General features: G+C 33.3%; 1 protein-coding gene across 7 annotated transcripts in view; it reads left to right on the top strand.

Moving 5' to 3' along the window:
• Positions 1-18272, top strand: part of LOC128225096 (transcription factor 7-like 2) — a 40016-nt gene that overhangs the window by 6226 nt on the left and 15518 nt on the right. For 3 of the 7 annotated variants that reach the window (XM_052935125.1, XM_052935123.1, XM_052935124.1), the window contains exons 2-5: positions 12022-12148; positions 14222-14294; positions 16360-16536; positions 18050-18221. In XM_052935125.1, coding sequence (XP_052791085.1) covers positions 12037-12148; positions 14222-14294; positions 16360-16536; positions 18050-18221 — 534 coding nt within the window. In that variant the 5' untranslated portion in view covers positions 12022-12036. Of the gene's footprint in view, positions 1-3840; positions 4941-12021; positions 12149-14221; positions 14295-16359; positions 16537-18049; positions 18222-18272 lie in introns of those variants that run through there. The other 4 variants (XM_052935121.1, XM_052935122.1, XM_052935126.1 and 1 more) reach the window with 4 other exon arrangements.

The raw sequence follows: 18272 nt of genomic DNA, 5'->3' as shown, positions 1-18272 counted from the left end.
TGATGTGGACCAATACCAGGGTTTGAGAATATTTGATCTTTTTGTATTCACTTATTTGAAGAAACACATTTTTAATAATCCTTTAAGATCTGATATACGGCTGACTTTAGTTCAAATGGAATGCAGTAGTTTGATTATATTTCACAGATACAGTTGTAGTTTAAACATTAATTATTTTTATACATCATACATAATGTTCCTGACACATATTGGTTAATTAAAAATATACATATTAATTGCCCCAAAATTGCCTTAATGTTGTAAATGAATAATGGGTAAAATGTAGTTCCATTCTTGTTAAAAGACTGAAATTTTAGCTAGTCGTGGTAAATGGGCACATTTATTTTTGAGGTCTCATGTTCTATGCAAAGCAGATTTCTGTAATTTCGAATGCCTGTTGAGTTAGTTCATTTAAAACTGGGATCAGTTTTACTCAGCTGCTATAAATCTTCGGTGTCAACATTTTATTTGTCAGTGAATAAAATGACGTGTGACATAATGACTGAATTTATTTTGGTTTTCATTGGCAGTCCATTAAATAAAAATGAGTTTCGTTTTTTTCTGTAAATTTTTGATGTTGTTTTTTTTGTAAATTTTGATATTAATCTTTTATGATTTTAAGTAATTGAAAAATAAAAGGATGCCGATACTTTAATCTTCAATAAACAAAAGCCATGCAAAACATGCAAGAAAAAAAGGTTAAAAAAATCAATCTGGTATGTCTGGTAGTAATACTTGTGTCTCCAGTGTAAAATATGTTTTGAATGAACCTTAAGGGTCAATAGATTAGAAAAGATTTTGTTCAAACATAGATGATTCAGGTAAATCGGCAGCGACAGTGATTATTAAGATTATCATGTGGTCATATGGAGGGTGTAGTAATTGATAATTGTGGGTTTGACAAAATTGACAGTGACACGGCTTAATAAATTGCTTTAAGCCTACCAGTGGGGTATTTTGTTGATTCGAAAACATAAGAGACAAATATCAATCCAAATATAAATGTCCATTTGTTGTTTTTTCAATACGAAATCTTGTTTTTGGAATTTGTTTTTGTTTTATTAAGTGATTTTATACCACTTTCTGTTATCTCTTCACTTGCCTTTCGTTATATCTATATTGAGGAATGACTGTTATATTTAGCTCAACTGCGCAGAGAGAAGGAGCTTATAGCATCGCTCTGTCAGCAATTAGATGTCGTACATCAACATTTTTCTTAAAACAAAAATCTGGGTAGATTTCAACCAAACTTGGAATGGAATGGCTTTGGATTGTTCCATAAAAAAAGCTCAAATAGTTTAATTCCATGCAGATCTGTGGTTGCTATGGCAATGAAAAGAAAACAAATCTTATAGAATCTTCTTGTCCAAAACCGTTATGTTGAGAGCTTTGATATTTGGTATGTAGCATTGACAATTAAGGGGTTCTCTACCAAGTTTGCTCTTTAATTGTGTCTTTTATATAGACTTTTATACAGAAAAAAAACTTCCTTTCAATCCTGCTTGGGGTATAGCTTTGATAATTGGTATGTAGCTTTCACTTTTGGTCCTTTACCAAGCCTGCTCATATTGTGCTCCTCTGGTTGAAATTAGTCACACCCTGGGGCTACTTGTTTAACAGTTAAGTCTTATTTGGAAACTAATTGTGAAAAATATTGTAAGGCCTCCAGAGTTTACATACTCAGGTTTGTGATGTAGGGCCATCATGGCCCTCTTGTTCTTGACATGGCTTTGTTTTCATTTTTTGCCGTCATTAAGAGACACTTCTCGCTTTGCTTGTTCTGCTATGATCAGATTATAAGAAGAACTTTCTTGATTTGCCATGCTTAAGACATATTTACTGAGTTTTTTGTTCTGCCAGGATAAAGAAGGTGTTTTTCCATGAATAAGAACTCTACTGATTTGCCATGATTAAGAATAAAATGCTTGCACTTTGCTTGTTTACCATGATTTAGAAGTTGTTTTGCCATGATAAAGAACTCCTTTGTGTTGCTTTGTCCGTCTTGATTAAAGGCTGTACTTATTAAACTTGCTTGTTTTGCCAGTTTCACATTACCTGGTCAATGTTATATATGTTATGATGCTGATTTGAAAAAAGCAACCAACTAGGAGACAATATTAAGTTCTAAATATAAGGCTATAATTATTATTTTGTTAGGGAAATAGTCACCTTACATATCATATGGATTAATAAATGAAATGTATCATGTGTAAAATGTGAATGGCAAAGAATTCCATTTAGATTTATTCATGTAAATGTCTGACTATATTTTTTTGAGATATGAATATTACAAGGAATCCATTTGTTTGTAGAAGAAGTCCAGGGATGAAATTACTTGAGCATGTGCACATACCACCTGCTACGTTAGTTTCTTTGGTAACAAGTTCTCATAAAAGGCAGCAAAGTACTCAACTGTCATTGGCAATGGTTTACCTGTATATGAGGCAATATATTCTCTTCTAATAGCATTTTTCTACATGTAATGCATGTTATTACAATAGATATTAACTGTTGATAATATTGAAATGAGAGAGCTATTTGTCCAACTTTTAACACAGAAATTTCAAGAAAACTAAAGAGGAAAGATATGTTATGCTTATAAAATAAATGCATATTGAAAATAAAATAAATAATTGTCTCAATATTAAATTAATTATAAATGGCATATTTCAGTAGAGTAATTTGGAGTAATTAGTGTCTTTATTAATTAATATGCACATTCTAGGTATAAGTAGACCCATCTTTATAAATTTAGACTGAAATGGGGTTTTTTTTGTAAATAAAATATCCAGATCAACTGCACAATGTTTTTGCTATAAAAACACCCAGAACAACTAACCACCAACAATACCCATAGCATCTTCATCATTACCTAGGAGACCTTTCATTTATGCCATGAAATGTGCTCTTTCCAGCTAATACCAAAACAAATGGACCAGAATTAGTGTGTAATTCATTACCAATCATGGAGACCAAAGTCCTCACAATGCCAGCCCTCTCTGGCAGGTTGATTATCAATATCTGGTTCCCTTACACCCCACCCCTGGCAATTATCCCCTCAAATGATTGACCAAGGACAAGATATCAGTGCCAGTGGGATGTTGACACCTTTTGTCTATTATTTCCCGCTTTTCTGAACATCGGTTTGTTTGATTTGCTAATCATCCAATCAGTTTGGTTCATTTCACTCAGATTGGGGAATCTTTGACTCCTCTTTTTTAAGTATGATGCTTGTTCAGGGTTAATCACCCCCTCATAGTGACATGGGTACTCCCATGTTTTATTTCCTGTCAGCTTCCCTACACTTTATTTCCACCAGTGGCCTGGTATTCTAATCATCCGGCTATCAAATGCAAATTAAAGTGACCGCTTACTTTGATTTCGTGCCACCATGGCATTTGAGCCATGTATTGAGAGAGCTGAGCGGATCTAGTGAGCTCATCCTCGTGTTTTGTTGGTCCCCTATTGTCTCTGGCCGGCTGGCACATGAGAGAGACTTGTGTGCCGAGTTATCAACCTGTCATGTGTCACAGTCTCCAGTCTGACATGATGTATGGCGTAAACACACCAATGTCGTATGGGGTCAGGCTGCAGGGCTATTAAATTGGCGATAATAGAATCAAGAATACCAACACTAAAATACTACCACTTGTCGCTCTCCACTTTAAAAATTCCCCCAGTTTAACACTATTAGCCTTGGCCAGCCAGTGAGAGATTACTACCTTCTAGCGGTGGTTTTAAAGCAGTAGCGGTAAATGTGAGCAGGTTTAAGCTATCGCTGTGTCGCCCCACTGAAGTCAGTATTTATGAATGGATTGCTATAGTACTTTCATTTTACTCTGGGACATTAAGGTCCAGCCGGAAACTGCTTAACAGTTGTGGACCACCATTGGTTGTGAGCAGACTGTTATATATTTACTGCAGCATTATGGGATTAATTATTATTACATAAGTTTTGTTGATTTATTGTAACGTTTTGTTAATTGTTACCTCACTTGTGATATATCATATCCCTCAGATGCCATATCAATTTATTTGGCGAAGTGTTGTGCTATATGAAATATATAGAAAAATATTCATTTTAATTTACGCAATAATATTATTTTTGTAAAAAAAGGCAAAATTAATTTCGAAAAATAGAGTTGTGAAGAACTTATTTTTCTGTGCTCAAACCATAAGTCTTCATAATAATTATATTCAAATATATCAAAAGACGTTGACAATTCAATTAGCCGCGTGTTACCGGTGATGGACATAACCAATTGCAAGTGACAGTGGACATAATTGGTATTAATTAGATAATTCTCCTCTTCATAGGACTCTGAGGAGCTCGTTGAACTGATACATATTAATAACACAGACATCGAAAAACTTGTTAATTGTAACAGCCACAATCAAAATATCACATCACATTATTGCTATTGGTCTATTGGTTGACTCTGTTGTCTTAGGTAATAGAGATGTATATATAATCATAATTCCAGGAAGAGAAAGTGCCTTTTTTCCTTACAGCAATGTGCGGTAGCTCATATTAAAATAATTTCACGCCAACATTATTGAGAGAAAAGGATCATTATTACTTCAAGTCTTATTTCAAAGACAAAAGAAAAAAAATTGTTACAAATAAAAAGATTAATTAAAGAAACAAAGTATTTCCTGTGACAAAAGGAAAATGAACTAAACTGATGCGACTATGATCTTGGACTCTGTGACGAAACTACAGAAATACAATGTGGGATTCGTTGACAAAAACGTCGGCGGGTGTCGCTGGTTGTAAGGAGTGTGAGGCTGCCGCAACAGGGTGTCGTTCAGGTTGTAGCTCTGCACCGCTCACTGTCGAACGTGACAGGGACTTCCTGTGGATTCGTACCAAAATGCCTGTCTGTATATGGCCAGAAACTTGCCTCCTTGGCTGTTCACCATTGCATGATCACTTGCTGGTATGTATTCGGATGAGAGAAAAATAAAGGGTAGTAATAATATCAAAGAACATAAATGCTTAGTAAACATGCTGAATTTTAAGATGAAATTGTATGAAAAGGACATAATCTAATCCTAAGGACTTTAAAAACTCGAAATCAAATAAATTTCTATTTGAAAAATATTTACAATCTAAAAGACGATTTTAAATTTGTTTTTGATGACATAACTTTATAAATGTTAATATAATATTTCAGTTTTTTTACTTTTTAAAATTTCTATCATTCAATGACCTTAAATTAAAATACTTCGTATACTGGATATTATAATCCCTAGATAAAATAGATAGTAATGACAACGAATACCTCGAGTTTATTGTTCTTAAGGAAATAATAAAAAAAATACAAGAAACGTTAACAATTTGTTTCTGTTTAATGCTGAGAATAATTATTTTTATATCCAACACGTTGCATATAATGTTGGCCTAATTGGAAAGACAGTAAAAATACGGAATATTTACTGACATGACAACTATCTTGCTAGTATGCAATTAACTAAAATAAAAAAAAAAATCCACTTAACAGACGATATGTAATGATTCTATTTTTGGAGTTAAAATGCATTGTCGGTGAATGCCACTAAAATAAATAATTAATGTTCACTATACACGTTAACAAAATTGAAGTCCATCGCTTATAATTTATGCAGGGCTTTTTTACCTTCTTTGGAAAGGTCTGGAGTTTGGCAACTTTCGAATTGAAAATAAACACATATTTCCCGCCAAGTTTTTGGCATTTTTGTTCCCCACCCCCTTTTAAAAATATGAAATAATCGATTATGCTTGTATGATATAGTTGCAGTCTTTGCCTTAATTTTTTTTCAGCACTTGTCCTTTCGGGCTAGTAAATGAAGAAAACCACTTGCCCGAAATGATTAAAACAAAAAAACAAACAAAAGTAAAACAAACAAAAACACAAACCAGAGACGTTTTTCATTAATAAGCATCCAAGTGTTGGGCAGACGCTTAGACGATTAAGAATGCGTCGGGCAGGTACTTAGATGCTTTTTATTTGAATACTACAAATTCTGAGCACGCAGAAAGCTGTGATGTCACCAATTCATGTGTAAAATACGAAAGCCAATATTTAGAACGTTCATTCAGGATTTGTGAATTGTTGCTGAAGAAATTTAAGGTATTTAAATTTCCCGAAAAATGCACTTGCCCGTTCGGGCAACCACCTGGGAATTTGGTCTGAAAAAGTATGTATTTACTTGTCCCGGGCTTCGGGCAACCCAGTTACGACGACGACGACTGTAGTTGTCTTGTTTTCTAATTGTATGTCAATTTTTTATTATTTTAATAAACTGTTCACTTTATATCTTCCCAATTTGAAGCATTAAGGCATTAAAATGTCCCAAAGACTCTTCCAATTTGCTCAAAAAGCACTGTTATATCAAAAATGGAATTAGACCATGTTTGCTGCCAAATACAGTATGACCCTTATTTCTTTAAGATGTATGCCCACTGAAGAAACAAAAGAAGTAGAAATAAATTTATATCAAAGCAGTTGATCATACAGTGTTGTTTTTCTCTCAGATAAATTTAGGGCTGTATGGTTCTAAACATATTTGTTTTTTTCTAAAATGTGTAGCAAATGAATGCATTATTCTCATAGTAAGAGGTCCCATTCCCAAAGTGGAAAAAACTCTCAGTAAATGGTTAATTACACTGGAGAAAAAATAGTTAAGTTTATAGCCACATTAGTTTGACTACCAAAGTTTTTCCCCCACATTTTTTGAAAAAATATACATCATTTTCACTTAAATTGGCAATTTAAATTTTGCCTAGAAGTGAACAAGAATGCTTTAAAAAGAAACAAGATAAAAGAATGTGATTAAATGTGTGATTAAATTCGTTTCTTTAAGAACACTCCAACTCTTCCCTGCAAAATTTGAGTTTGGGGTGCAAAATTTGAGTTTGGAGGTCCCATTTTTTATATGAAATAAACAATAATTGTATTATGTTTTCAAAACAAAATTTGATATTTGAATTTCTCTTTTGCAAAAACTGTTCAAAATATTCAAATGAAACTTAGTAGACATCTTTCGAGAGACAATACACACGTGTATTATAGCAAGGCCCATAACTCTGGCTTAAATAATTCCCAAGTTTCGCTTCTGTTCGAATGAAAAGAAGACCAGCATTGGCGTTTACTAGGCCCCCTTGTTTGATATTTTAAAACAATTATGAACTGTATACTCGAGCAGCTTATTAATTATTTTAATTAAAGTGATGTTGCAGACGTGTGTGAATTTTGAAGATAATTAAATTTAGGCAATCTTGAAAGGCAGCCTTCTTTGAATGAGTTTCTGTGGTGTAAGTATGAGTACAAAAATGCCCAGTTTGTGAAGATTTTGTTTTATTGGGTTAAAAGATTTTTTATTATCTAACGGTGCTATATCTTCATTTGTTATTTTTTTTACAAATTTTAATCAAATAAAAATTTCCGCTTAACTCCCTATTTAATGAGAAATAAGCTGTGACTTTATTTTTAGCTATTTTGCTTTATTTTGAGTGATATCATTGAATTTTATTTCATGTCATTACTTCTCAAGATATAAGAACAGATTCTAATAATAAATTTTAAAACAATGTGCTCTTCCTGTATTACAAATTCATGTATAATGATTTTTCAAAGAAAAATATCTATTAACTTTGTCTCTCGATCGAATTCCTAAGAATATAATGTGTCTACCAAAAATACCCCACTTCATAAGGAAATAAGGAAACGATGTGTGATCCTGAAGAAAATAAACAGAAACAAAGGTCTCTAGTTCTTATTGTTGTCTAAACAATGATGAATTACAGCAATGTTTGTGCTAATGTTGAATCTCTTGGCGTAAATTATGTCAATGATGACATTAAGTAGCTTCTGACACTTTTATAAAGTCTTAGAATTCATTACTCAGTACTTAATTTGAGCCAAAAATAATACATATTCAGACAGTGATACTTTGATTTGCCATTACTAGTTTGGGATTAAGGGCCTTATCTTCCTCTTCAGCCTTAATTGTGGTCTCATTGCTGGGTTCTGGAGATATTTTTAGTTCAAGAGCAATTGCAGTGCAGGCCTAAAAGCCCACTGGATGGATGGTGTGCTTTTTCAATATTTTTTTTGTGATTTTATGGGCATAAATAACTGATAAACATTGTTACCGTTATTGATTAGCGCCATTGTCATAGTTTTCCTACCAGTTTTAATGAATAATTACTAGAAATTATACTGAAATACGAGACTCTGCCATATCGGTCTCTGTTATAACTCTTCACTTTTGATATTTTCTTTTGACATGTTTTTGGTCAGATAATTTCACTAAAATTGATAATAATCTGCCCATTCCCTATTGGGGATTGTCGTATTGTCTTTTGGGGCCATCCAACAGACTGGCACCTGTCATGGTATATAATGTCATATTCATCAGCGGTGAGTTTTTTATTTGCGTTCTCGTAGAGCATTGATTACAAGAGCAGTATGCAATTTCTGGCCGCTCATTAGTCGGTGACAACAATGTAATGGAATGTTATTTCATTTAATTGTTGGTGAAAACATGTCAGTTTCTTGTTTCAGTATTGTTACCAAGCCGATATCATTATGTGAAATTCTATTCACCCCTTTGGTGATCAAATTAATTTTTCGTGCCATCTGACAGCAGTGCCTATTTTAATGGTGATCGCACAAATGCTGTGATTTAAAATAGCTGATATTATTAATTGTTCTTCTTTCTTTAAAGTTCTTATATCAAAATAACACCGTAAGTTACTTTTGAAACAAGTGAAATTTCCTTTTCATTGAATAAAATTCTGCGGTATTATAGAATAAAATCTGTGGCTTTTCTTAGATTTCACCTGCTTTGTTGTTGCATCTTCTTTGTTTTCAAAGGTTAAACAATTAATAAAATTGACATTTTTCACGGAAAATTGTGATTTTGTTTTAAAGATTGAAGCCTTTTGCCTCAGTTTGCATACAGTAAAATACCAGAGTATTGTAAAAACTACAAAAGAATACCTTTACAGTGTGAGGAGCACTGATAGCTTCTATCGGCTTGCGTCTGCTTTACAATATGCTTCCCCTGTGCAGGTTTAAATTGACTGACGTGTGTCACAGTGGAATAGTCCACTACAGTGGGGGTATCAGATTGGTACAGGTAAATCCTGTATCAACCTTTCCACTCTTAATCGGGGATAATTTAGCCACTTGAAACAATTACCCCACAGGTGATGAGAAAATAATTAGAAGTCGTTAATCTGCTGTGAGGGGGGTGGGGGAAAGTGAGTTTTGAGCCGGTAAAAAATGTTTAAGGGGTGAGACTGACATTGGAGTGGATTCCCTGTTGTCAGATGAATCCAAGTGCCAGTGAAGTTTCATTTTTGTCATGCTCTCTGAACTTGACACCAAACATCAATATCTTTAACTTCTCATGATTAATGTCTAGTTGCAAAAAAGAAAAATATTCATATTTAAAGTTGAGCCTTTTAAAAAATGAGTCTAAATCAACATTGTATTGTTAATGAAAAGCTTTTTTTGTCAGTGCAGTTCGCTGAGAGGGTGTTAACATTTGCACTGTATGCAAAACGCTTTGAGCTCTGTAGATAATGGCTTCTTATATATTTGGAGAATTCGTTCAATGCTTGAATATTGTTATCTCAGTAATATTCGAATTAACTAACAGCACCCCTGCCAGAATTTTTTGCACCATTTTATTTGGCCATTAAACTGTCAGATAGCAATAACAGCCGTGCTGTACTTACATTGTAACCCAATCGGGTGAAATGACCCTGTTTTATTACACAATTTTAATTTGTAGTTGGTGCAAAATAATTGTGTTCCCCTGAAATGATGATCCATTATGTTGCATTTGCATATTTTTTTTGTTTTGACAGAATCCATTAATAAATTAATGGACACTTGATATGCAGAAAGCTGCATTTATAAAAATTTGATATTTGAGAGAAAATTGATGATATGAACATGAAACAAAGTCAAATTATTCATGACTCCGAAACAAGAGCTGTTTTCCATGTTGGAGTTCGATGGTTCCTTCCTTATAGGGTTAAATTATTGTCTATTATTTACGAAACAATATGATGATTGTAACTCTGATCACCTTTTGTTGTTACGTCTTTTCAAGCCTAATCTTGGTTATCAATTTTGTTTTGTTGCAAATTTGATTTATCGAGATGGCATCGGCCCTCTAGTGACATATGACCCCGTTTGAACATACCCAAGACCTTTTAGATAGTTTAATCAGCGATAGATAAATACTTCCATAATTATTCTCTTCCACTTTATTGTCAATTTTCTATATTGTTTTGTGTTTTTTTGCGGGTTTATCGCCGTGGCCGGGTATTCAAAATACAAGACCTAAAACTGTCGACGTTGGTTTCGGGATTTATGATACTAAAATTGCGTGTCAGAAGTGATAAGTTTTGACAATGTTTTGGATTAGACAATGCTTATAATAGGGGTTTAATTACGTGACTGCAAACCGTGATGGTATCACGGTCACATGACATTCGATCCCCCTTGATCTACCGCAGTTGTTCGCCACCCATTTGTTAATCCAGGACGATCAAAAAATGATTGCTTTTCAAAAATAACACTAACTGTGGCTCATCATTTTCGATATTTTATGATATGATTGCAACGCAAAAATATCAATTTACCTCGATGATTTATTGAAAATTAAGTATTCAGTATGCAGAGTGAAAATATTGTAATAGGACAATTAAAAACATTATGAATATTTAATTTGTTTGGCCTGATGATATTCCATTGGTAATGCTAATGCAGATCTTTCTGGAGAAAAAGGCGGAAAATATGTAAGCAGATAATAGGAGAAAATTTGAAACTGAGTTGCAGATATTACTCCATGGTTTTATCGGGTGTCAAACTTGCAAACGGAGAGGTGCACTTGGAGTTAGTGCCGGTGTTATCATGTCAGATGCCAGGGGAAAAAAATGTCTTGAGGGTTTGGGGTAGAGATGAAGAGTCCCTTGTCTCTATTTCTGATTTGTAAGGCAAGAAAAATGTTATTCAAACCACATCTAAGATTTGTTAGTTTATACTAATTTATGTAAGTTCGATCCATTGTGCCGACAATATGAATCACTCTGGGGTCAATTTCTTATATAGATACCAGTACTTGTGTCCATTTAAAGAGGATGTGATAAAGTACCTCTGGTGGGGATCAAACTCGCAACCACTTGGGTAAGAGGCGGACACTTTACTAATGTAAACTCCTACTCTGAAAACCTTTTCTGTTTCGTGTAAGGTCTGTCAGTAGTTTTTCTTTTTCTCAACACTGCCGAAGACACCCCCCCCCCCCCCCCTTCCCCCTTTCAAAAATAAACGTTAGCTAAAAGTTATACTAATCATAAGAACATTGCCCTCAAAAGTTATCTATTCAAATAAAACTATTTGTCGATTTCTTTGTGTCATCTGTTAATAATTGGGTAGATTAAATATTTGTTTAATCTTGACAGCTGATATTGTTTTCCTGATGTTTGTATTATGTGGGAGTCTATGCATATGAAATCTGTCCATGATGAAGGTGTAATCGATGTAACCTTGGTCTTTGTCCGAAGCCCAGCTGTGTTTCTATCTGTCGAGTGTACGCACCTGTGAACGCAGACAGAACGTGAAGTTGACAGCCACATTGGCTTATCAGTCAATTGACTTCGGTTTTGGTTACATCATTATTGCATAGATAGAGATTATAGAAGTATTGTTTGTTTAACACTCGTTATGATTCTCATATCATGACTTTGCATATTTTGATTATCAGATTTGAAATGATAACAATACCGGTATGACAATTTGCTACATGTCACAATGTCAGTGACTTTATAAATAATACGGAAAACAAGTTCTTAAATATTATACCGGTAGTTGAAATAATTCAATTGAAAAATTAAAATTTAGATTTTGTTTTCAGGTTGAAGAATGGTAATAGAATAGTATCTGTCCAGTACGGATGGTCCAAAATTATTCCCTAGGTGAACATTTTTTTCACGCACCTTGTTTTTTTGTGTATTTTCAGGGTGGGAAAGTTCCAATGTTGCAGTCCCCACTCAGTGTCATGATGGGATACAATAACGAGGGACCGTTCGCCTCCCCACCCCCCGCTCACATGGGAATACCTACCGTCGCCATAGACCCCAAAACAGGTGACGTTGGATTTGTACTTCATACAAGAGGCAATTGTATATTATATTGAACAAAACAAATATCTTCCTTTTGAAGAATGGAATGATTTAAACATAAAATATTGATGGACACACTAAGAGACTATGCTTTTTCTGATGCCGTATCACAAAGTGGCGTAGTGTATATGTGCAAATCTAGTGAGCATGCCAAACCTACTTCCGCTATACTACGTTATTAAGGAAAAAAGAAAGTTTGTGTGTAGATTAAGCAAATATAATTATATTTAAAAAATGTTTTTTTTAGACTTCAAAGAAATACAATAAATACTATAATTGTCGTCTCATCTGTGGGATTGTGTCACTTTTCGTTGCTTGCATATGGATGCAGCACGCTCGACCTGTTTTTTTTTTGCTTAATGACACGCAACTCCAAGTGATATCCCACAGATCATGTAATTTGCAATATTTTGATATACTTTTCATAAACCATATTATGATACAGTTCTATGGAGAAAGAAATTAGCAATTTATGAGTCTTGTTGAGGTATGTTTTCCAAGAAGATGCTCTACACGTCTCATGCTACACCTAGCAACGAGTTCCTCAGAGTTTAATTACAAATAAATTCTCCGTATTTGTCACAGCAATACCTGAGAAATGCATATTTCCTATTGAAATGTGAGATTATGAAACGCAGGTATTATAACAACTTTTCTGCTATCTCTTGGCATAATTAGCTTTTCTACGAGGTTGATAGCTCGTCTGTTTTTGCAGCTCGTATGGAAAAAAAGTAGATAATATCGTGATGGCCTTGTTGTCTGTGACATGCAACAACTTTAAACCCTTGCAATTACTCAAGAAGCCGTTAAGGATATTCATATGAAACTTGGTACACATGTTGCTACTAGTGAAAATTATAACTCGCATGTATAGAAAGGTTTCACTAGTAAGACAGTCTTTTGATGAATGCTAACTATTTAAGGCTTTTGATGAAAGACAACTATTTTAGGCTTTTGATGAATGACAACTATTTTATATAGAAAAATGTCAGCAGCTCATTTTTATAACTTTTAATGTTTATAAAATTTAAAACAGAAATTATTACAATTCAGGAAACAAAGCCGTAGATGTAGAAACAATCATTTATATTCTTATTTCTCATAGCCAAAAGGCAATGCCAAAGTTATAATGGTATACAGGGAATAGGGTTTCCTGACGATTTCACTTTCATGTTTTGAAATTTAATTGAAATTAAAAATTAGTGTGAAATGTGCGATGTTGATTTGAAAGTTTGCTGATGGAATTAATATCGATAAGAAACTAAGGTTCCTTGATGGTTTTGAAAAGTGCCATTGATAGAAATTATGCACTAAAATGACAGATTTGGAGTATACATATAAAGTAAATGATAAAGATTGCTTTGTGAAAAATTTTCAAATATTTGCTTGAGTTAGATAGGATTATTCATAATTGATAGAAATTCAAAACAAATATTTAAAAAAAAATAATATCAGTTCAAATTTACGGCTGTATTGAGGGTTCCCAATATATATACTAATTTGATAAAGGGATATTATTATTTACATAACAAAATTTTATAAAATTCCTAGACTATGAATTCTTAAATAGTGTATCTTTTAATTTCTGTACTATAGCCTTGATATTCTTGACAACCATATAACAGTTCTTTTCAAAAGATCGCAAAACCAAAGTTTAAAAAGTAGTTTTAGTACTTGCTGCTATATATTGTTTATTTTAACTTTACTAAACTCTTAAAAGGACATAAGCCGGCCACAGCCAGCCTACCAAATGAATTACCCAGTTACTGGTTACGCGAATGCCTGTTTAATAGACAGCGCGCATGTGTGAACCACTTTGACATATGGAAATTTGGCACTTGTTTTCATCAAGTGCTTTGTAATTCAATAAATTAAAACCCATTCACCTTTCCAATTGGCGATCCAGTTGGCCGAGCCATGAACATGAACACTAAAATGGATTGAAAAAAAACATGGAAAGATTAGTATTGTTTTTAATTTTCCAAGAATATTTACTGATTATTGCTGTGAATAACTTAACTATGTTGTTAATTGCAGGTTTACCCCGCCATCCATTTCCTTATCACACAGGCCCCGGCCAGTTCCCACCCTCATTATACCCTGACCAATGGTAAGCTCCGATATTTTTAGAACAATTAATCAGTTATTATATAAACCTTATGATGAGACTGTATTTATTACTACAGAATTTTAGCTTGTCTGGTTTTTGACGAAAAGTTGAGGTATTGTGACAGACAGGTGTCATTATTGGCGTGGTCGTCGTCAGTGTCGTCATCGTGAAGAAAACACCTTGGCCTAAGCCAAAATTTAAAACAACATTCAAAATATTCAAGTGACACTTAATATACATGTTGGCAGAGACAAGGGCCATAACCTTTGTTCAAATAATTATTGAGTCATGCCCCTTGTTGGACTGAACAAGATAAACGTTTGCGTTCGCTCAACGGCGCCCATGTTTTCAGAGAATTGCAATTATACAACCCAGTTATAGCTTTAATTATAGATATTTATGTAATTGATAATTATATGAAATAAACAGTATTGCTGCCAACTCCATATCTGTGGATTGTTTTCACCATGTCTCGCTGTTTATTAGGCCATAATATTGTTATAGATTATGAAAAACTCTAGTAACACACTTCACGGTTTATGTGATAACTGTAGTTTATGCGAATTAAAGTGTGGGTCGTAAAAGTGTCAGCGAGGATGTTGTGTTTATTAACCGCAAAAAGTGGAAAAACAGACAGTGGGTTTTTGTGAAACCTTTGTAATGTAGTTCTTTGGAATTTAATAATGATTTTTATGTACATTTTTGACTTAGGAGTAAAAAATAATATTTGTTTCCACAAACCTAACCAACTCAATTTTTCCATCCCTACCCTACACTTTTTTTTGCCATGGTGTAGATTTCCTTTTGTAATTTTCCTAAAAAATCTTCATTTTGACCATTTCATATTTTAACTTTCTTCAAAAGCAATACACTCTGATAAAGGTCAATGTAGTACAGAATCCGAGTTCCCAAAAAATGGAAAAGAAAAAAAATCCTGCCTAGGTTCCGACCCTATTGTTTTTGGAGAAGTTGAAGTTAGTGGAATAAAAAAAAATTTTTTTGGCCTCACTTGCTTTTGATTAATTGTCAAAATATGTATCATTATCAATTTAATAGTCCTTACAGTCAAGTTATATCAAATCTTGATCAATTTCATGATTTTTAATGGGTTTGGCAATTATTATTTTCGTACAATAATTGATTTTTGAAAAATACCAGATTTTCAATTTGTATCATTTCTGTTTATTTGTGGTGTCCAAATTTTGATTTTGCATGATTAATAAATTACTTAACTCTGAATGATAATATTTGATGTTTAAAGCCTTAAGCTGTCAGTGTCAAATACCTTAAAACTATTAACTTTGATGTACTATCTTTTAACCATTGTAATGTTGGTTAAAACCAGTATGTAATACGCTATTTTTGTTTGACATGACACGAAAAATATACAGTTACGGTTTTGAAAAAAGTAATGACACTGGTTTCAAGAAGTGATTCAACATATCACAACTTAGTGTCCGCCCTTGAATATCCAAATATTATTTGAAATAACTGATAAATCATTTAAGGAAATGAGTAAAAATTTAATATTCTATTTTTTAATTACTGTTCTTAATCAATTTACAAGAATAAAATCTTCAGGGTTTTTTAGGATGAAGGGAGTGAAATCATATTTTTGTGTAAAATCACATGACACTGTTGTCATTTTTGCCCTACTTGTTTTGGAACTAATGTCTTGGACCAATGTTAATTTACTATTAACATCTTGAGTCTGATTTTGAGACGCAGCAGATTTTGAAATGTTCTGAAACACATTGTTCTTCTAGTATTTCTTTTGTAATGAAATATTTTATAGTTGAACCTGTTTTAGTCATTTTAGCCAGCAATGCTCGAGTAGTAGCAAGTTTAAAATGGAAATAAGATTTTCACTTTTGAGTTTTTGAAGAGTCGGAAACTCCACCTAAAGATGTAAGTGAAAATGCATGCGCCCAGTTATTTGGTTCAAACACTTCCTTGTTGATCTAGTATATTGCCGATATAGTTGAGTTCAGATTTGAATAGGTCATTGTATTATAGTGTATAAAATATATTTTGCCACCTTTAAAATTTTAAATGTTTTTTTTAGGCAGAGACCTCCAGGTTACCCTATATCTTCCGGTGCATTGGGTGGACACTACCCCCCATCTTTCATCAACTCCAACGCCCGCTACCCCCCGGGCCTCTTTCCCCCCGGGGTACACCCAGGCATGCCCCACCCCATGGGCGGACCAAAACAGGAGGGAGGAGTCTCAGACAATCACAGGTATGGTGTGGACAGGTTTAAACGTAGGAATGACATTTTATTTAACTTAAAGGGGGTCTTGAATCAGTTTCGCAGAATTAGATATGTTGCAATATTTATGATTCCGTCTTATTAAATCAGATCCAGAACAGTTCTAGTGTTGCTGGTATGCCATTCCACATTTTGGACTCCACTATTTATAGTGTAGACATCTTTAAATAATCAAAATAATGAGATTTCTCTAAAACATGACTTAGTATTTAATAATTTTTCTGGTGTAAAACAAACGATGTAAGTTTCTTTTTTGCCATTTTACAGTTAAAGAATAGCAAACAAAAATATGATATAATCAAACGTAAAAAACGAAATCGTATTGCTTTTCTCCCTCGTTTTAGCATTGTAAGCGAATACTTCTATGAAGAAATGGAAAGAAATGTCTTTCATATTGATCAACATATGATATTACCATTATAAATGTTTGTATAGGATTAATCAATTGTGCGTTTTTATTTCTTTCATATGGAAAATGTGTGTATTTGCTCAAGACTTACGGATGAAAATTATTGTACTGTTCATGTCTAATTAATCATAACTTTGATGGCGAAAATAAAAGTTAGCCTCTAATGACAGGAAATTCAAGAGCTTGGAAATTGGTTAGAAGAAAACTTGGGGAAATAAGGTGGTATCAGAAAACAACGATTTCTCCATTTCTGGACTTCAAACATCATTTGTAAGGGTCATTCTCGGTTTGTTTGCGCCTTAAACGGTCATAATTCAAATAAAGTATTGTCATATTGGCAGAAACGTTATACAAAGCAAGAATCGTCAACATCGTAAATTGTGGAAGAAGTGACTGAAAGCCCATTAACTTCTATGTAATGACTATGCTGGAAATTGCTTCAAAGATTCATTTACAAAAAATCATATTTTCGAAAATGTTTTCTGTGATTTTACTGGTGTCAAAAGACTGGTGTTATTATTTGATATATAATTGTTTAGAGGATAAGTTTTCTTTTAACTTGCCAAACTAATTTTCGAGACAAATAAAGCGTTTAGAATAACATGACTATATGAGTAAGGAAGATCATTAAGATCAAAATGATCATTTGTAAGAAAATCTTACTTTTCGTTTTATTTATACATATTGCAGGATTTCAGAAAAAATGGCCTGAATTCTTGTCAATGTATTTTATATCTTTGATATAAAATAAGTTTATTGTGTTTTTTTTGGTTAAAAACACAAACTTCATTACTCATTAATAATAGGAAGTTTCAAAATAAAATTTTTAGTGTTAATTTCAACCAAACTAAATAAATACTGAAATCATTGGATTGAGTGCATTTGAAGTCATGACCAACAGGGGTCTCAGCCCTTCAACCCTGCTAGGGCCCTGAATCCCTCGATCAAACTCTAAGTAATTTTTAAGGGTTGGAATTTTTCGTTTTTTTTGGCAGAGACCTTCACCACACGACCATTGTCACAATCTTGTTTTAGGTAAATCTCATTATCGTCCGCTTCATTGTATTATTTCAGACACGGATATGAGGGTGGGGGAAGTCAAAGTCCCCAGCCGGAGAAAAAGAAACCCCATATAAAGAAACCCCTCAACGCTTTTATGTTATTTATGAAGGAACAACGTGCAAAAGTTGTCGCAGAATGTACATTAAAAGAATCTGCTGCAATAAATCAAATATTAGGTCGTCGGGTAAGTACGGAATATATTTTTTTATGTAATTATCTCTTATATATACTGCTT

This window comes from Mya arenaria, chromosome 2, assembly GCF_026914265.1.
Source record: "Mya arenaria isolate MELC-2E11 chromosome 2, ASM2691426v1".
Classification (NCBI taxonomy): domain Eukaryota; kingdom Metazoa; phylum Mollusca; class Bivalvia; order Myida; family Myidae; genus Mya; species Mya arenaria.
Note: the sequence above shows the minus strand (reverse complement) of the source record. Positions and strands in the feature narration are given on the sequence as shown.